The following is a 19872-nucleotide window of genomic DNA, read 5'->3' as shown; positions in this document are numbered from 1 at the left end:
TTGGTGTCAAATATCTAGGGATAGTATTGGGTTAGAGTGGTATGGATCGGGATTGTTAGGAGAATGTAGGTTTGGATTTGTCTAATTTTATGTTAAAATTAGATTGCTTATTCTAATAATTTGTGAGTATATTAATATTTTTGACAATGTACTTGTTGATATTGAATAGTTGGAAAGTCCAAGCAAATGTGATTTAATTAAATGGTGACACAAAATGGTACTGTTTGTCAAGTATTGTAGAAGTAGTTGTTTTTATTTTAAGGGAATAGGAAGATTTTTATTAATAATTCACCATACAGCACCTACAATAATAAACCTTATGTAAAAGATAATCTAAAACATCTATTTAGAATTCTTTTTATCCAATTTACTAATATAAATGTTTCCGACTGCTTCTTTGATATGGGAATATGAAAGCCAAGCAATACCCATATGCTGGGTATCCTTAGACCAAGCACCATCAATCTGGATTGTATGAGAAAGAGACCTAAATGTACTCTGCCCTAGGTGCACAATATGGAATTCAAGAGAGGGGTCAAATTCAACTCTAAGGATGAAGAAAACCAAGATTGGATCATGATAGTTGGATTACTTTAAATCCCTCAATAAACTATTAAAATGAAATCTTGAATTGCTTTATTATTGCATAACATCTTGATCTTATATCTAAATTTAATACTACTTGGGGAAAAAAACCAATTGAGAGATGATGCTTTACTTAGATTTTGTGCATTTTTTTGCCTATAAATAATAATTGACGATAAGTAGTTTATTATTTGATATAAGAATTCATTGAAATGACAAAACAAAATTGTTATATGTTACGTATAGCTAATTCAAATTTGTATATTTCATAATAAAAAGAAAAAAAATACGGCTAGATATCTCAAGTTTATTAACTAAAATAACACATACTCTAAAATCCTCCTCTACACAAAGTCACCTCCTACTCAAGCTAGTGAAAAAAAATGATTTTTAGATCAATATCAAAACATGAAAACTTGTCGAAAACAATTATAATTATAATGATTTTTAGGTACTATTTTTATTAGTTTTGAAATGATTTTGTTTGAACTAATTTTTCTAAAATTTACACATTGGCTACAAAGTGATTGGTAGTGATCCACCACCTTTAAGTTTATGGACACTGACTCCAATCATAAACGAAATTTAATGAATCAACTTTTACATAAGATAGGGACATGGGGAGCTATTCAAGATTTCGAAAGTATTGAGTGCGCAGGTGAGAGCCATGTCATTAATTTTTTTTATTAGAAGAAACAGAGTTTTACATAAAATTTGATACATATAAGGAGCTTTTGATAAGAGAAAATTAAAGAGTGGTTTTGAATAAACAATAATAATAATAATAATATTATTATTATTATTAATAATAATATTAATAATAATAATAATAATAATAATAATAATAATATAAATAATAATAATATTAATATTAATGATTTTACATTTGCCAAGAAAGTGCTTGAATGATAAGCACTATGATTATATTAATGAAAAAATAAGGATTTTACAAGCTCATGAATCATGATAAAACTATTACTTCATTTGGCTCCCAATATACTCGTCTCCTTTCTCAACAACACAAAATAAAGGAGAGCAAATTGAGAAATATCCTAATAACGGCTAGTTTTTCTACACTTCCACTTCGTCTCTCCCCTCCAACGGCACAAACTAAAGGAGAGAGAAATTTAATTTCTTTCGTTGCTTCAAAGTTTTCTAGGGTTTTCTAATCGATTCGATTCCCCATTTTTACCCCAAAACTCCTCAAAAATGGCGTCTGAAAACCCTAAGCCCCAATCATCATCAGAAAATTTCAACTTTTGATGCCCAAAAATTCCGTACATCTAGGGTTCGTGAAGTGATTTCAAGATTCGTGTAGGAAGTGCCGAAATCTCCTATGATCCCTAAACAAATCCCTTCAATTCGCTAAAATTCACTCTCTCCGAAGTTGCTGTAACCAATGGGGTTTCCTCCGAGAAGGATCATGATGATGATGATATCCATGGGGTTAAGTTGCTTCATGATGATAATGATCATGATGATGATGGTAATTATTATGAAGCAACTTAATTCCCATGGAGGGGAAGAAGGTGGCGACGAGGAAGGGTTGCATACTGGCATGATGATGATGATGGGCTTAAGTTGGTTCATAATCATTACCTTCAATGGAGGTTTCTGAAATGGTAAGGCTGAAAGAATTTCCATAAGAAGCATTATTAGTTTATATATCATTTACTGCTGATGATAATTTAACAATCTATATTTGCATGCCTAGAATTATCATGTGGAAAGCTGCAGATAGTAGAAATATACATGGAACAATAATAATTTCAACTGTGTGTATATTGTTTTAAGTTGGATATAATAATTTCTTGTGGGCTGTAATGATAATTGAAGGTTGTTTTTTCCATAGTTTTGTAACATTTTTGTTGATGGTTTATACATGGAACAATACTAGGATAGAAACGAGGAAGTGAAGGTTGTAAATTGTCGGGAAAGAAAATATTATACACATAAAATATTTCTGCTTAATGATTTCAATTTACTTCTTCTGGAAACTAGAGAGTTGAGAGGCTGTTATTTGGATAATATATCTGGGATTAGAAAATAGGATGTAGTTTCATTGGTTTATTGTTTGGATTGTCTTTATTCATCTTTAGGGGTGGTCAGTAGTAGAATTTGTTATTCTCCAGTATGATAATTTACATAATAATAATTTATATTGCCAGCTCACTCGAAGCTTGTATGATAATTTGTTGAATGAATTAGGAAAGGTTTTCCTGGATTGTTTCACTCATAAGCCGAATTTGAGAAGACTGTTCTGTTTGTTATCCAAGTTAATCCTATAATATTTGTACACATTATGGAGTGTGAATTGAGAAGATTTTGCTTATTATTGATTAAATTTATTTGGTTGGTACTCAGCTTCAGTTTACTTTTTATATGTTTCTCCAAGTTACTGCTATTGTCTGCTTCAGTCAAGTTGATATAATCCTAACAAAAAAAGGTGAGTTGATATAAGAGAAAAACTACAAGGTTTAACTCTATCTTTTCCATGAGGTTTTGGAATTTTTGCTCTGATTACATCTTTAACACCATTGTTTGGGAACTCTATGTTGTTCGTTTTGTAACTTTTACGTTAGTGTTATGCGGATTGTGGACAATGTTGATGTCAAGTTTTGGTGGTTAGACAGGATCTGAAAATGGGACCTGGGAAAGTTGCATCTCAATGTGCTCATAAGCTTGTTTAGATTTCTTTTCAATCCAAAGTACTACTTGAAGTCTTTTATTTTCCATTTTGCTGCTTAAATTGGTTTCGCTATTTCAGATGCTGCCATGGGCATGTATGCTGAACTATTCCAAAGGTAATTTCTAATATTACCACTGGACAATGTCCTCATTTTACAGCAATATGCATCTTATGATACATTAGACTGCTTGCTACTCATGAGTTGTTGCAAAAAAGTACTAAGAATTGATTTTCCCAAGTCGTCGAGTGGATCTAGAAGACAAAAGCAATGCTATCAATATGATTTATCTATGTCAAGAGTTTCCCAAGTGGCACTAATTATTTCTAATGTAGTCAGCGGTCGCTGTTGAGGCAGTGGGAGCATTGTGGGCAGGCTAAAATACTAGTCACGTGCAAGAATCAAAAAGAAATGTAAGAAGTTTCATGTTATTTTCTCTCAGAATTATAATATCAGCAACATTTACGAAATCTGCCAATATCTTATTCGCAACTTCAATTAGGAATAAGTTACAGGATGAAGCGGAGAGCATAGGCCTTCCAACTTTTGTTGTTGCAGATGCTGGGTGCACGCAGGTATGCCTTGTTCTAGTCTTCTACGTAAATTCCCTTGGAAAAACTTAAAATTTCTTACGGTTTGTATTTCATTCGGCTATAATTATGTAGCTTACAAGAACAATTCCTTATTTGGTGGTTTGCCTTCCTTTTTCCTATATCTTCTCTTAATTCTTTTAAAATGTTGTGTGTGTGAAAGGGGTGGGGGGAGGGAGGCGAGGTTGTATACCTCAATGTTAGTTACATTTTCATTTTCTTTCCCTCCCTTTTACCTCTCAATGGCTTAAATTATCAATTTACGAGCCCCATATTTGGTAGGAAGCATTTTTGTATTTGGGTGGGCCACTTAACTTGAATAAACTAACAACTCTCACAATCAGGAACCATGACAATCTTTGATGCAATTATTGAAGCAGATAATTGCTTGCACAATAGGCTTATTATACCTGCACCATTCTGGGTTTATGGGGATACAATGCGTGTACAGTGGACATAGGAATACAACATCGAATTGATACATGCTGCGGTGGCTATCAGTGTGTACTTCTCATAGCAGATATCCATTAGGCAAATCAAATGAAAGCTGTTTAATTCATGGGACTTCGATGCTGATAAACTGACTGCATAAAGACAATGATGTTTAAGATTATTTTCCCTCACTTTAAATTTGTCTTTATCCACGGCCTTTTACAGTCCAAACCGAGGTAAATTGACGTCTCTTACACCCTTGTCCAGTTCCAGCGTGTAATTTTTAGTTTTTCGGACAGCTCACTACAATTTTCAAATCCAGGTAGATTCCCACTCTACAGTTATATACGTAGTCTTGAGTTGGGATATTATATAAACCCATCTCCTTATCTTGGAACTGTAATACTGGATAAGTTGCCCGTCTTATTGCTTAGAGTGGGTGAAAACACGACTTTTCATATTTGAAGCTTGCCTAATATGAGAAAGGCGGTCTGCTATTAATTCCAAGTGATTCCCTTGTGACATCATTTTAATCTAAGTAAGCAACCAACCAGCAAGAGAATAAGTGCATTTGTTCTGTAGAAATTATCAAAGTTGGGTAATCTTGATCTTAGAATTGACTAAAATATAGGCTGCTTGGGATTGCTTTACACTCGCGACAATCTCCTCAAGGAGCAAAAAAGTGTGATGTTTTTGCTCTTTATATAGGCTCTACAGGCTCTCGCACCAATGAGCACACAACAGAAAGATATCATTAAATACAAAGAACCAGCTCTATTTATAGGATAAGCACCAATTTAGTGGAGACTGGAGAATACAACCTTAAGAATCCGAATCCCAGCTCTAGACCTTTTCAAGCCATTTGGGTTTGATGCTATATGCTATAATCTTGGTTTCCTGAATTATATTATAGAGAAGTATATTTTATGTTCTCTAATTGCAGTTTTTTTTTTTATTGAAAAAACAAATGGCTTGTTCAGCATTTGAGTGCTTGTCAAAGGTGGGTTTTAACTTTTAGCTTCTGTAAGGATATCTTGGTTGTTGAATTAGTTACTGAAGAACTACAAATTACCTTGAGTAGTGCAAGTTAGAAATTGATAAATAGTCATGCAAAATTTTGCTTTTGCTTTACCATATTACTCAGCTTAAATTGATTAGTCATCACTTTCTAGATGTTGTCTACATTTGCTTCATTCATTTGGTTTGCAGGATCTTTGCGAAGCTGACCCAAAGGCTTTTATTGCGCATTGGAGTATGCTTTTGGCAACTAATGATGTACTTCAACCAAGGTCAACATCATGGTTCCTCTTGTTCTCAGTTTATACTTGTAATTTTATCCGTCTTCCATTTGTTAATTTTATTATCATTTATTAATGTTTTTTCTTCTTTTGATAAGTATATGCATAACCATGCTGGTTCACTTTTTTTCGTTGTTTGTTTTGCTTTTCATTCCTCTATCAAGTCTTTTATCTTTCCTAGCAGACATGATGAAGCGAGTGGATTACCTTTGACTCTTGTGCTTGCTTTTTGAGATATTTAATCCCTATATTAAGGTATTCCTTGCTCTTTTATAGGAAGTATGAGGTGACTTGCTTTATTGTTTGATCCAGTCCTGAAGGTATTGCTGCCTCAATCAATATAAACTTTATTACACATAATATCTGTTAATTTGCCCTACGAGCCATCATGGCAATCTTGTTTCTTACGAGTATTTATAACTCTTGCATTTCTTGGCATAAGTTTCTCAATTCATATTATTTCCAGGAACCTTGTATTATTCTTTTTAAGTATGGTATTAAACTATGCATTGTTATGTGCTCTCCAGGTTCGCCTTGCATCTGTCTCAGGCTCTCAGCTATAGCTATTGCTTCCTTGCTGGAGGAGCCATCCTCTGCTGCTCTGCAGGTTGCAGGGAATCGACTAAATGCGGATCATACATGGCTTTCTCAAGCTCTCTGGGGCAGATATTCATGCAACTTCATGCTGGTATATACAAGATTTGTACTCTTTATGCTGCGTACTTTCTTTGTTGGCTTTTGTTTGCTAATTGAGTAACTGTTAATATTTTTGTCTTGAATAATTTTCTTCCTTGTTTTTTCTCCTTTTTTCTTCATCTTTATGGATAAATATATCTGTTAATTAATGGTGCAGGTGTGCTGCACTTGATTCGACATGAGAGGCATACTAGATTATTGACCTCTTTGTTTATAATACTCATGCTATCGATATCATCACAGCGTAAGCATTTGTTGTCTTTCATTAGTTTGTGCTATGGAAATCAAGAATCCTATAAATGCTTGAATTCTCTCTGCTGAAAATTGTCTTGCTAAGTTCTAGAATCTTAAGGTTCATGTTGTGCTAGGCAAGGAGGATGAGGATCATGTCTTGTTGATGCCTGAAATGCATCAATACATGTTCTCATGTTTCCTTGTCTGTCTTATTTATTTACTTTTCTTCCAGGGGGGGGGGGGGGGGGTAGAGAGATATAGTTCTGCATGCTGTAGAGAGAAGAATTTTAGAGACTAGGTATTATAAAGTTGAGCATTCAAGTGTCGATTGCTCTGAATAGATTATTATTTTGGTGTTTATGGCAAGTGAGTTTGTGCTTCTGAAGACAGTATGGATATGACGGTCATATTTCCCCATTTCTGAAACATTATTGCTTTAGAAACTGAAAGGATTTTTCAGGACTCTCACTCAAATCAGGGATCCCTTCCTCACTTGGACCTCCAGATCTCCGTAATCACCTTTGCCTTCTAGTCATCTCTTCTAGAGACTAGAAAGATCTTTGTGGGAAAATAACTTCTAGCAGTCACTTTTTTGTGGGTGTAAGGGCAGAAAGCCAGAAAGTCTATTTGGAGCTCAACATTTTTGGCCATCTTTGCTTCTGTAACTAGGTAGAGATGACATAAATATTTGATGGTTGGTTTTCTGGTTGTAAATTCTTATATGTTTATTTTTCCTTGGATCAATTCGACACTTTGCTATGGGGATTTTCCAAGGGTATTCTTCCATGAACCTACAGAGCGCCTTTTGCCCATATTCTTTCATATTAATTTTCAAGGGCTCTGCTCCTCTATTGTGTATTTTCTTTTTTCAAGATTAATTAATTTGCATTACCTTTATTCACCTCGATAAATATTATATAAATGAACAGATGAGTCAAAGCAAAGAGCTTACAAAGAGCTTTTGTCTAGGGAGTTCTAAGTTTCTATGTAGCGGACCCTTGCTATAACAGGAAGGGTACTTTTACTATATACTTGAACCTAGACGCACCATCTATGCTCTTTAATGATGATGAAGCAAATATTTAAATAAACCATTTTCATTTAGTTCATTTGTAATCAAAGCCAAATAACAGTAGTTCTTTCGGTTCCATTGAAAGTGGGCGAATCTTGTTATTGATATTAGTGACTTAAGTGCATGAGTTTGGTTTAGCTTCTAGATTGTTGTGCTTTGGTTTATGCTAGGTTTTAGTGTTAAGATATTGAGAATGTTTTGGCTGAAGAATGTCTTTTAAATTCGTCTACGATTGTCCTTTACATGCTTTTTTTCTTCTGTGGGTTCTTTTTTAATCATTTGAATTCTTTCTTGGGTATTCGAGGATGCTTGAAGAATTGTTGCATAGAGTCCTTTCCTCTCTTAGATTGAGGATTGAAGAGGGGTTTTCATATAAAGTGATAAGGCCAATTTTCTAGTTAGTTTGCTAAATTTCTGACTGCAATTTAGTGGGGGAAAATTACCATAATTTTTTCCATCACAGGGCTATCAACTACTTGACTGTAGCTGCATCTACATCAACTTCCTCTTTGCATGTTAACATAATGTTTGAAGTTGAGATATCAGAAGATTGGCATACCTTCTCTTTGTCTTTGGTGGCTCTTTTGTTTGTTATATCACCATGGTTTTTTAGGTATAATATGCTCATCATCAGTGTAAAAGGATTAAGTCATATAAGGACTTGCCTTCAGGTAAGTTTCTGACATCAAAAGTAGACCCTCCTCCACTTCTCTAGATCAATGAACAAGATTCAATTTTGACATAACGCCAATCGGTGCCTTGCATTAGCAATTAAATGCCAATGAAAAGGGTAGATAAAAGATAAGACTAGCAGCAAAGCCCACTGTGAGGCTAGGCCCTAATATCTTTGATAACGCTAACAAATATTGGTTCGAAATTATCTAAGTTGAGTCATTAATATATTTTAAATATGTGTCTCTAAGTGTGCTAAAATTATAGGCCGACTCAACGTGTAGAATCAATGCAACTCAATATTTTTAAAAAACTCTTTACTAGGCAGGGGACCTTTTTATTATTATTATAGCACCTAATCGTCCCGGTTCTCAATCTAGGTTTGATGAAAGATTATACTAATCTTAGATGATCAATGGTTTTTGTAATAGCGGGATATTATATATTTGTTATAACTAAGGTGTCAACTGTTACCTGTTGGAAATTTTAATCTTAGTACATTATTAGTAGCATACTTGTACATTTTTTCTTGTATTTCTCAAGCTATCAATAAGTTGTTTTTTATGCAAATATTATTTTTATCTAAATGTTTTTAATAGTTTTCTTATTTAATTATCTTAAATTTTAGATCTTTTATGCAAGTCCGGTGGAATGTTTGTCATGCATTGAGCAACCTCTTTCTGAATGAATCACTAAGAATGGATTGGCAACATGATTTCTTTCTTTTTGTTTGTGTTATACCTCTCTATTATTATCATTATCAATATTATTATTGTTGTTGTAGGTGTCACACAATTATTGCTTAAACAAATGCTTAGAAAGGTATTAAAGATTCGCGAGAACAACACAGATAAATGCCAGTTTATGGCTTCTTCGGTGAACTTGACGGTTAGTGTTAAAATTTCAATTCATCTCCAATTTTAGCATATACTCTATATATATGCAGGTCTTTTGTTGCTTGGCTAGGTAGAAGGGAAGGAGCGGGTACAAGGAGAGAAAGACAAAGATAAGGGAGTAAAGGGAGGGTGGGGGTGAGTGAGAGGGCTAGGTAGAGAGGGTGAGGGTAGGGAAGGGAGAGGTCCGGAATGAGAGGGTGAGGGTAGGGAGCGGGGAGAGAGAGAGGGGGAGGGAGAAGGGAAGGAGCGGGGAGGAGAGGGGGGAAGGGGAGCGGAAGGAATGGGGAAGGGGAGCGGGAGAGAGGCGAAGGGGGAGTGGAGGGAGGAGGGGAAGGAGCGGGAAGAGAGGGGGGAAGGGGAGCGGAAGGAGAGGAGGGAGCGGGGAGCGGAAGGAGAGGGGGAGCGGGAGGGAGAGGGGGAAGAGAGAAGGAGAGGGGGGAGCGGGGAAAGGGAAGGGAGGGGGGCAGAGGGGCGGAGGAGCAGAGGGAGAGGGAGCGAAGGGAAGGGAGAGGAGGAGGGAGGGGGAGGAGCGAGCGGGAGGAGATGGAAGGAGGGAGGGGAGGGGGAGCGGGAGAGATGGACGGCAGGTGGGGGAGGGGGAGGAGCGGAGCGGGAGGAGAGGGAAGGGGAGGGAGGAGCGGAGAGCGAGGGAGGGGAGCGGGGAGCGGGAGGGGGAGGGGAGCGGGAGGGGGAAGGGGGAGCGGAGCGGGAGGGGGAGGGGGAGAGGGGAGGGGGAGGGGGCAGAGCGCGGGGGAGGAGAGGAGGGGGAGGGGGCAGAGCGGGGGAGGGGAGCGGAGAGGGGGGAGGGGGCAGGCGGGGGAGGGGGGGAGAGGGGAGGGGGAGGGAGGGGAGGGGAGGGGGAGAGGGGGGGAGCGGAGGGGAGCGGGGAGCGGAGCGGGAGCGGGGGGGAGCGGGGAGTGGAGGGAGGGGGAGGGGAGGGGGGGGAGCGGGGAGGGGAGCGGGGAGCGGGGATCGGAGGGGAGCGGGGCGGAGGGGAGAGGGGGCGGAGGGGAGAGGGGGGAGCGGGGAGCGGAGGGGAGAGGGGGAGGGAGGGCGGAGCGGAGGGAGCTGAGGGGGAGGGAGGCGGAGCGGAGGGAGCTGGGGGAGGGGAGGGCGGAGCGGAGGGAGCTGAGGGGAGGGGAGGGAGGGAGCTGAGGGGAGGGAGCGGACGGGAGAGGGAAGGGGGAGGGAGGGGAGAGGGAGGGGGAGGGAGGAGCGGAGAGCGGGGAAGGGGGAGCGGGAGGAGAGGGAAGGGGAGGGAGGAGCGGAGAGCGAGGGAGGGAGCGGGGAGCGGGAGGGGGAGGGAGCGGGAGGGGGAAGGGGGAGCGGAGCGGAGGGGGGAGGGGAGAGGAGGGGGAGGGGGCAGAGCGGGGGGAGGGGGAGAGGGAGGGGGGAGGGGCAGAGCGGGGGGAGGGGGAGCGGAGGGGGGAGGGGGGCAGAGCGGGGGAGGGGGGAGAGGGAGGGGGAGGGGAGGGGAGGGGAGGGGGAGAGGAGGGGGGCGGAGGAGGGAGCGGGGAGCGGAGCGGGGAGCGGAGGGGGGAGCGGGGAGTGGAGGGGAGGGGAGGGAGGGGAGCGGGGAGGGAGCGGGGAGCGGGATCGGGGGAGCGGGGCGAGGGAGGAGGGGGGCGGAGGGGAGAGGGGGGGAGCGGGAGCGGAGGGGAGAGGGGAGGGGAGGGCGGAGCGGAGGAGCTGAGGGGAGGGAGGCGGAGCGGAGGGAGCTGAGGGGGAGGGAGGGCGAGCGGAGGGAGCTGAGGAGGGGAGGGAGGGAGCTGAGGGGAGGGAGCGGACGGGAGAGGGGAAGGGGGAGGAGGGGAGGGAGGGAGCGGAGGGGGAGGGAGGGAGGGGAGAGGGAGAGGGAGGGAGGGAGAGGGAGGGAGCGGAGGGGAGGGAGGGAGGGGGAGGGAGCGGAGGGAGGGAGCGGAGGGAGGGGAGGGGAGAGGAGGGAGCGGAGGGGAGGAGGGGAGGGAGCGGAGGGAGGGAGGGGAGGGAGGGGAGAGGGAGAGGGAGGGAAGGGAGGAGGAGGCGAGGGGGAGGGGGAGCGGGAGGGGAAGGGGGAGCGGAGCGGGAGGAGGGGAGAGGGGAAGGGGAGCGAGCGGGAGGGGGAGGGGAGAGGGAGAGGGGGAGGGGCAGAGCGGGGGAGGGGAGAGGGGAGGGGGAGGGGGAGGGGGGCAGAGCGGGGAGGGGAGCGGAGAGGGGGGAGGGGGCAGAGCGGCGGAGGGGGAGAGGGAGGGAGGGGAGGGGAGGGGGAGGGGGAGAGGGAGGGGGAGGGGGAGCGAGGGGAGCGGGGAGCGGAGCGGGAGCGGGGGGGAGCGGGGAGTGAGGGAGGGGGAGGGGAGGGGGGGGAGCGGGGAGGGGAGCGGGGAGCGGGGAGCGGAGGGAGAGGGGGACGGGAGCGGAGGGGAGAGGGGAGTGGAGGGCGGAGCGGAGGGAGCTGAGGGGAGGGGAGGGCGGAGCGGAGGGAGCTGAGGGGAGGGAGCGGAGGGGAGAGGGGAAGGGGAGGGAGGGAGAGGGAGGGAGCGGAGGGGAGGAGGGGAGAGGGAGGGAGCGGAGGGAGGGAGGGGAGGGAGGGAGAGGGAGAGGGAGGGAGGGGAGAGGGAGGGAGCGGAGGGGAGGAGGGAGGGGGAGGAGCGGAGGGAGGGAGAGGGGGAGGAGCGGAGGGAGGGAGCGGAGGGGAGGGAGGGAGGGAGGGGAGAGGGAGAGGGAGGGAGCGGAGGGGAGAGGGGAGGGAGCGGAGGGAGGGGAGAGGAGGAGCGGAGGTGGGGGGAGAGGTGGAGGGAGCGGAGGTGGGGGGAGAGGTGGGGAGGGGGGAGCGGGGGGAGGGGGGGAGGTGGAGGAGGGATAGGGGGAGGTGGGAGGAGGATAGGGGGAGGGAGGAGCGGAGGGAGGGGAGAGGGGGAGGGAGCGGAGGGGAGATGGAGAGGGGAGGGAGCGGAGAGGAGAGAGCCGAGGGGAGGGAGCGGAGAGGAGAGAGCCGAGGGGAGAGAGCCGAGGGGGAGGGAGCGGAGGGGAGAGAGCCGAGGGGGAGGGAGCGGAGGGAGAGGGGAGGGGAGGGAGCGGGGGGAGAGGGGAGGGGATGGAGCGGGGGGGAGAGGGGGGGGATGGAGCGGGGGCGGAGAGGGGGAGGGGGCGGGAGAGGGGGCGGAGAGGGGGAGGAGCGGGAGGAGCGGGAGGGGAGCGGAGGAGGCGGGAGGAGAGCGGGAGGGGCGGGAGGAGAGCGGGAGGGGCGGGAGGGAGCGGGAGGAGGCGGGAGGGAGCGGGAGGGGAGCGGGAGGAGGCGGGAGGGAGCGGGAGGAGGCGGGAGGAGGGGGAGCGGAGATGGGAGGGAGGGAGCGGAGATGGGGGGAGGAGCGGAGATGGGGAGAGGTGGGAGGAGGGAGCGGTGGGAGGAGGGAGCGGGAGGGGAGCGGCGGGTGGGAGAGGGGAGAGGGGAGAGGTGGGAGAGGGAGCGGGAGGGAGCGGGAGGGGGAGGGGAGGGGAGCGGGTGGGAGGAGGGAGGAGGAGAGGGAGCGGAGGAGAGGTGGGAAGAGGGAGCGGGAGGAGAGGCGGGTGGGGGAGAGGCGGGAGGGAGAGAGGCGGGAGGGCAGGGAGCGGGAGGGGCGGGGAGCGGGAGGCGGAGGGGAGGGCGGGGAGCGGAGGGCGGGAGGGGGAGCGGAGAGAGGGAGGGGAGGGAGCGGGGAGGGGTAGGGAGCGGTGGAGAGGGATAAGGAGGGGTTGGGAGCGGGGGGAGGGAGAGAGGCGGGAGGGGAGGGTAGGGAGCGGGAGGGTAGGGACAGGAGGGAGAGGGCGGGGAGGCAGGAGCGAAGAGAGGGATGGGGAGCGGGGGAGGGGGAGCGGGGAGGGTAGGGAGCGGTGGAGAGGGAGAGGGGGAGCGGGGGAGGGGGAGCGGGGGAGGGGTAGGGAGCGGTGAAAGGGAGAGGAGCGGGGGGAGGGAGAGAGGGCGGGAGGGGGAGGGTGGAGCAGGAGGGAGAGAGAGGGCGGGGGAGCGAAGGGGGAGGGCAGGGAGCGAAGAGAGGGAGGGGGGAGCGGGGGAGGGGGGAGCGGGGGAGGGGTAGGGAGCGGTGGAGAGGGAGAGCGGGAGGGGGAGGGGGAATGAAGGGGGTGGAGGGGGGATGGGAGAGGGTTGTCGTACTCCTTTTTATTGGAGTAATATTGGTGAGTCTATTGTGATTGGTCCAGAGATGATTCAAGAGACGGTTGAACAGGTAAAGCTTATCCAGCAGAAAATGAAGGCGACACAGGATAGACAGAAGAGTTATGATATTCTGGAGAGAATAGGAGAAGTGGCTTATAGAGTGACGTTGCCGCCAGGCGTTGATCGTGCACATAACATGTTCCATGTTTCTTAGTTGCAGCAATACATTGTATGTTATATTGCAAGTGATACTATAGAGTTATTTAGAAACAAGAGTATGAGTTTAATCGTTTGAGTAATACTTTTTGTAACACCCCGTATTTTTATACTACATCTGTTTTTATTTAGTTGCAACGTTTTGACTTTCACGCTTGCCAATGTACAATTTCAAATCGTTTTATCTCTAATTGTATGTAAGTAAAAAATTATAAAAATTTGATATTATGAAAGCTTACATCGAAACGAATCAAACAAGACCCCACATGACTATATTTTGTTTAACATATAAATCAATAAATGTGGTCAAATAAGAGAACATGAATAGTGCAATTTGTCAAACGTTGCAACTAAAAGAGAACGGAGGTAGTATTGTTTAGTAATTATTTATATTATTATACTCCCTCCGTCCCTTAATAGAGTGCCCATTTTTCCATTTATGTCTGTCCCAAATAGATTGCCCATTTCCTTATTTGGTATGGGTCCACTAATTAAAATAATATTAGCTTTCATTTTTTATAATATAACCCACTTCCCCATAAATAAGTATAATAATAGTTTAATGAACAATGTATCCCACCTGTTTATTTACCCCACCCTTTTTGTTAAAAAATCTGGAACCTTCTTTCTCTCTCTTGCCATTTCTATCTGTTCATTAACTTTTCATCTTCTTTATCTCTCTCGCCATTAATTTTTGGTCTGCAAACTCCAAAATTTTCTCTCTTTCTCTCATCAAAACCTATTGTAATTTTGTGGAAATGGAAAATTGGTCTTCCAAATTCGACGATTATTCCAATTCTCAATTGTGGGTTGCAGTTGCGGATGATTCTTTTGACTCGTGGGTTGATGTACCTGAAAGTGAAGTTCAACTCATTGATTGTGCAAGTTCAGTAGCAAAGGAGATTATTTTGGGATCCATAAAGGAAGTTAAAACTCCCGAGGCTAGAAAATTACCATCAAGTGATGATTTGGTGGCTAGATCTGAAAATTTATCACCATTTTCAGATAAATTTCCGAATTTAAACAAATCGGAGGAACCAATTGTTCTTGACACCCCTGAAAGATCTCCATACAAGGCTGAACTATATGAATATTGCGAGGAATTGGTAAAAGTCTACCTTCCAAAATACAAACCCAAAAAAGGAGGAAGATAAGTTTCTAATTTTATTATCTAAAAATGATACTCTGTGCTTGATATGAATTTTATTTTGTGTGGGATATTGGTGCTCTGTAATTTTTTGTATAACATGTTGAAGATAACTACATGTGGTTGATTCGTTTTGTGGATACAATGCATGCTAATTTTCATGTGCTCTGCTATTCTTTCATTTTTACTGAATTTGTATAATTTTTGTGTGGGTATAATGTGCAGTGGGTAAGCTCCATTAATATATTGATGATTTACATCACATAATCAATAGCAAAAAAAAATAAACTCCATTAATATATCCATGAGTACATAAGTTTCTAATTTGCTTACAAAAAAGTTGCATAATTGGCTTCAAATACATGATTTTCACATTAGCAACTATCCAAAAAATTTACAAAATGTTAACCCAAAAAATTACTCAGTGGCTGCCACACATGGTCGTTGCATTACTCATTCATGTTCTGTAAGTAGAACACACACTCTTGCACCAAAGTTGGAGAGGGGTTGAATGTAATGGGAAGTTGTCCTATTCTTTCTAGTCTTTGCTTTCCTACATGGACTTGATCGTAATTATTGCCTCCCCTTACCTTCATAATCTCTATCATGCATAATTGTAGAGTTAGGAAAACATAATTGAGTGAATTGGGGAGTATTGAATTGAAAGCTTCTTGACAATTTGCAACAAGTTGTTCAAAGTTTTTGGGGGAGGTTTGATCCTTCAAAGATTGAATGGCCCTAAAAAATCCCAAATCTAGGATATTCATATCTGGACTATTGGGGGGTTGGTTAATTAATTGCAAGTCTAAATTCAGCTCATTTACTGCCTTACGAAACTCCACATCAGCACCATCAATGTGTGGCCTCGCGTTGTCTTGTTGAATGTAAATTGTCCCTTGCCCTAACCCCGGCCAATTTGCTACAATTGATGGCAACAACTTCTCTATGAGCATTTTTCTGTACTCTACTCTGTTCACTTTAGTGATTGGCTTCAACTCTAATGTGCCCCGAGGTCTGTTGTCACTTCTCCTCTTTGCTGCCACCCAATGCACAAAAGGAAACATTCCTAATTTCCCATCAAAAGTACATTCTCCTGCTGCATTGAACCTTGGTCTTGCAACTGCCGCAAGAAACATGACCTTTGCTATGAAACGTTTACTTTTGGTATGCCTATAAGGGTGTTTTTCATGTGGGAGAAGGTAGTAAGTGTCCTTGCATTTTGTGATGTAAAACCACTTTTCATCAACATGAATAGTGTTAAACATTTCTCTAAAAAGGGGATCTAAAGGTGTAGAATCTGTCCTTAAACAATTCATACAAAAAATTAGCCTTTGTTTCTTATTGTGATCTGTTAAAGTTGGTTTTATGGCATTGGAATGTCTCTTAATTAAAACCCTTTTGACTAACCTGTGAATGGAGGACTTCGATGCTCCTAAGGCAATTGCAAGTGATCTAATTGAGGTTCGTTTCTGCAATGGAACTTCAGCAATTCGTTGAATATCAAAATTCAAGCCCTTCCTTCCGCATCTCCCTTTCAATGAGTTAACATCAATGGGCATGCCACGCGCCTTGCACTGCTTTGCTCTTTTCCATATGTTGTAAACTTGCCTTCTGCAGATTTTGAACTTTGTTATTGCTGATTTGAAGCCACCTCGTTGTACATTTCCATGAGGACTTTGTTGAAGCAAAAATTCAACTAGATGTCTCCTTTGATCATTAGTGAGTTCCTTATGTCCCATTTTCTTGTTATGCCACGTAGATATTTGCAGAGATCAATTCTTTTCTTAAGATGGCTAATTATGGAACCTAATTTCCTTGATTTTTTTTTTGAAGAGGCTAAATTAGCCACTCAAAATAATCAAGTTTGAAATTAGGATGCTTAATTAGAAACTCAGATTCCATTGATTTCTCATATCTTTCAGAGGCTAATAAGGAAATCCCAAAACTTCAATGATGAGAACTCTCTGAGAGGTTATATTTTCTTGAAAAAATACGTAAAATTACTCCCTTTTTACATCCCACCCCCCCCCCCTCTATTTTTCTCTATACTGTACTCTTCAAATTTATTGTGGGAGACACTTTTTTCTCTTTCTTTTAGTTGAAGTTGTATAAGCATTGATTGTGTTTATGGTTGTAATAGATGTTGGGTATTTATAGTGATTTCTGTATAATGTAAGTTGTACAAATTTCTCAATAAAGATTTGAATTTTTAATTTGGCTCCAAACAATAAAAGTGGGTTTTAAGTGAAAGTCAAACTTTTGGCTGCAAAAAACTAGCGCCAGAGAACATTTCATTTGGTGGGAAATTTGTTTGGTGGGAAATTTGGTAGTATTTCACGTGAAGATGAAGACATGAAGTTAACTTTATAATTGGGCCCACATTCTCTCTCCTTAATAAACAATTTATAAAAAGTGTACCAACTTCTATTTTCACTCCTTATTTAATACCACTAAGGTCCCACACATGCTTTTTTCTTAATACTTGTGCCCAAAAGAAATGGGCACTCTATTAAGGGACGGAGGGAGTAGTTTATAAAATAAATTAAAATATTCTTTTATTAAATATAATTTACTTCCCTCTTATTGACTTTACCTTAAAAGAGGTCAAAAGCTAAATCTTAGATTTCCTAGGTTTAAGTACCCAATTACCTATTATGTTAATATTATAAAGAGAAAGAAAAAAAGAAAAGAAAGGAAAGTAAAAGAAAATGAGGAGAGTGTTAGTTTGTTACTACTTCCTAGTTTCTAATCCAAAAAACCAAAACCCAAGATACTTTTTGCTCTATACTCTATCTTCTTTTTCTTCAATCTTCAACTCCTTGTTTCAATTACCAATAAAGCTACCAAATTCTTCATCAACCATCATCACTCATCAACCATCGTTCTTCTTCACCAATTTTCGATTTTGTGAATTTTCTTTTCTGAAGGAATATTGTGTTCTTGGCTTTGCGAATTTCAGTTCAGAAAAGTCATCTCGAAGAAAATAAATTTTTGTCCTATTCTTAGTAATATTACTCTATTAATTCACCTTAATTAAGTAAGTTATATAAGTCTGATTCGTATTTGATTGATTTTTCGAATTTGGGGATTTTGTTATATTAGGGTTCTTGAGTAAATTAAACTGGGAAAAAAGTTTGTTATACGAAATTTGAGTAATTAGTTCATTGTAGTTCTTTGTTCAATGAGTTTTCTAAGAGCTTAATATGAGATTTATTGTAGTGAAAGTATTGGGTCAGACCGTCTGACCCAATATTCTCGTCAGACGGGCTCAGCCCAATACTATAATATACAGCAACGACGGCGGTCGAAGGATTCTCCACCATTCCCACATAAAACCCACCACCACCACATTACGAAGCCACTCAGAAACTCTGGAGCTTATCACAGTGCGGAGTTGGGAGATTACGACTCCACTGACGGCGTTGGAGTTCAATGTGGCAGTAGCGTCCAAACAAGTTTTTATAGTCCTGAATAACATGATCCTTGATATTTTCTCGACCTGCACTTCCTATAGGATAACTGCGATCAAAGTCCGGCGACTTAACAAAGAACTCAACCCCATATTTGTCTGTCACTCGAGGAAATTGATAAGAACTGGTTTGGGATCAAAGATAAGTTTTACTTGAAAATAAAGGAAAAGGTATGCTACCAAATAATTGATGGTAGTTCTTGTCATGAAACCAGTATCCAGAAGAACTCAGCACCAACATGTTACTCAAACTAAGAGAATATTCTGAGGCCAGATTCTGAGGCATGAAAGTGTATGTTCTACCAAGTGCTGGACAAGGCTTTACTGACATGAGATGATACCTTTGTACTATGGACTAAGTATTTAGTTGGTCAAGTTCTGATCGCTGTGCAACCATCATGTTAAGTAGTTATTGCTACAAGAAAATGCTCCAAAGCAGAGGTTAGTTTTCTTTTCAGTTGGACTTTGTTTTCTTTCAGTTGGACTTTGTTTTCTTTCAGTTGGACTTTTGTTTTCTTTCAGTTGGACTTTGTTTTCTTTCAGTTGGACTTTTTGTTTCTTTCAGTTGGACTTTGTTTTCTTTCAGCTGGACTTTGTGTTCTTTCAGCTGGACTTTGTTTTCTTTCAGTTGGACTTTGTTTTCTTTCAGTTGGACTAACTGAAACAAAATGAAGACTAACTGAAGAAAAATGAAGACTACCTGAAAAAGAATAAAGACCAACTGAAACCCAAGTAAAGCACAAAAACCAACTGAAAAAAAAGAAGACTAACTGAAAACAAAATGAAGACTACCTGAAAAAAAATGAAGACTATCTGAAAAAAAATTGGAACCACCTGAAAGTCGTCCGACCAAGATTATGGTCGGACGAGTCCGACACAATACGTTCTCTTTATTGTATAGGGAGAATCAAATATTTTTTGTATGGAGTTGGGTGTTTTGCACTGATTCAAATGAGTTAAAGTTCATACTTTACTCTTGTGTAATTTTGTTATAATGTCATATATTAAACTAATATACTTGTAATGGGTTGGATGTTGTTACTCTTGGTGTAAGGTGTTCTTTTTATGTACTTTGCACATAAGTGTTGAACTAGTTTTGCTTTTGCTATGATGTTTGTTTTAGCTTTCATTTGTATTGTTACGAACTTGACTCCGACTACTGTGGTCTATAGTTGTGATATCGTGGCCTGGTAATGAAGTAAGTTTCCCTTTTTGCTATATATATAAAAAAATGAAAGAGTTAAAATACTTGCTACGAATTGTTGGTATTATTTTAACTATATTAGGTGAACAGTAAACGATTTTGGTTTGTTCTATTTTCACCTTTGAGTAGTAATCGAGTAAATTAAAGCTCATTAACTAGGTTATGTCATTTATATGTGAATTATGAAGTGACTTATAATTATATTATAAATTGCATGTTTGTAGAGGAACCTTTTTTACTTGATATTGAAATTTATTGACTGTGGGTGGCTGATAAGACAAGATTTCTTACTATACTTGTACAAATGAATTCATAATTTGTTTATATTGTTTTGAAAATATATTTTGAGATTGAGATCATTTTTATAACGTTATATATTGAAACTCGGATTTGGTTTCTCGATATTTATAGTGAAAGAGTTGAGGTTGTTTATGAGATTTATAGTGGAAAGGAGGAAGTTCCTCATTGTTAGCAAGTTTTAATTTAATTATGGGGTTGTCGGTAAGCGGTATTACTGAGAATGGAAGTATGTTGAGTTAACA

The 19872-nt window shown here is 42.4% G+C and overlaps 3 protein-coding genes across 3 annotated transcripts; 1 reads left to right on the top strand and 2 right to left on the bottom strand.

Annotated features, from left to right (window-relative positions):
- Positions 1-2189: 2189 nt before the first annotated feature.
- On the top strand, positions 2190-9262 carry LOC104885478 (uncharacterized). The gene is made up of 8 exons (XM_057393014.1): positions 2190-2207; positions 2950-3031; positions 3202-3261; positions 3353-3389; positions 3608-3685; positions 3775-3847; positions 5504-5583; positions 9051-9262. The coding sequence occupies exons 1-8, from the start codon at positions 2190-2192 to the stop codon at positions 9070-9072; spliced, it is 450 nt and encodes a 149-aa protein (XP_057248997.1). The 3' UTR covers positions 9073-9262.
- A 1254-nt stretch (positions 9263-10516) lies between these two features.
- Positions 10517-12496, bottom strand: LOC130590624 (vegetative cell wall protein gp1-like; the record flags this gene model as incomplete). Its single annotated transcript, XM_057393107.1, is given in 8 exon segments — positions 10517-10600; positions 10602-10678; positions 10913-11055; positions 11136-11193; positions 11400-11435; positions 11692-11847; positions 11928-12038; positions 12202-12496. Coding segments are annotated over 8 exon segments (960 nt in total), but the record flags the coding sequence as incomplete, so codon positions are not given.
- Positions 12497-15106: 2610 nt separating this feature from the next.
- Positions 15107-16396, bottom strand: LOC104898629 (uncharacterized). The gene is made up of 2 exons (XM_010685724.2): positions 16065-16396; positions 15107-15959 (listed from the first exon to the last, which is right to left on the bottom strand). Exons 1-2 carry the CDS (start codon positions 16394-16396, stop codon positions 15107-15109), a joined length of 1185 nt encoding a protein of 394 aa, XP_010684026.2.
- Between the last annotated feature and the right edge of the window lie 3476 nt (positions 16397-19872).

This window comes from Beta vulgaris, chromosome 2, assembly GCF_026745355.1.
Source record: "Beta vulgaris subsp. vulgaris cultivar EL10 chromosome 2, EL10.2, whole genome shotgun sequence".
Lineage (NCBI taxonomy): Eukaryota > Viridiplantae > Streptophyta > Magnoliopsida > Caryophyllales > Amaranthaceae > Beta > Beta vulgaris.
This window is presented reverse-complemented; position numbering and strand designations above follow the sequence as displayed.

Bases quoted from the DNA above. Each gene is read 5' to 3' on its own strand.
- LOC104885478 (XM_057393014.1), top strand. The intron at 3,686-3,774 runs GTAAGAAGTTTC...AACTTCAATTAG, and splicing joins TGCAAGAATCAAAAAGAAAT to GAATAAGTTACAGGATGAAG. The intron at 3,848-5,503 runs GTATGCCTTGTT...TTTGGTTTGCAG, and splicing joins CAGATGCTGGGTGCACGCAG to GATCTTTGCGAAGCTGACCC.
- LOC104898629 (XM_010685724.2), bottom strand. From the start codon at position 16,396: ATGGGACATAAGGAACTCACTAATGATCAAAGGAGACATCTAGTTGAA. The intron at 15,960-16,064 runs GTTAGTCAAAAG...GAATTGTTTAAG, and splicing joins TCGAAGTCCTCCATTCACAG to GACAGATTCTACACCTTTAG.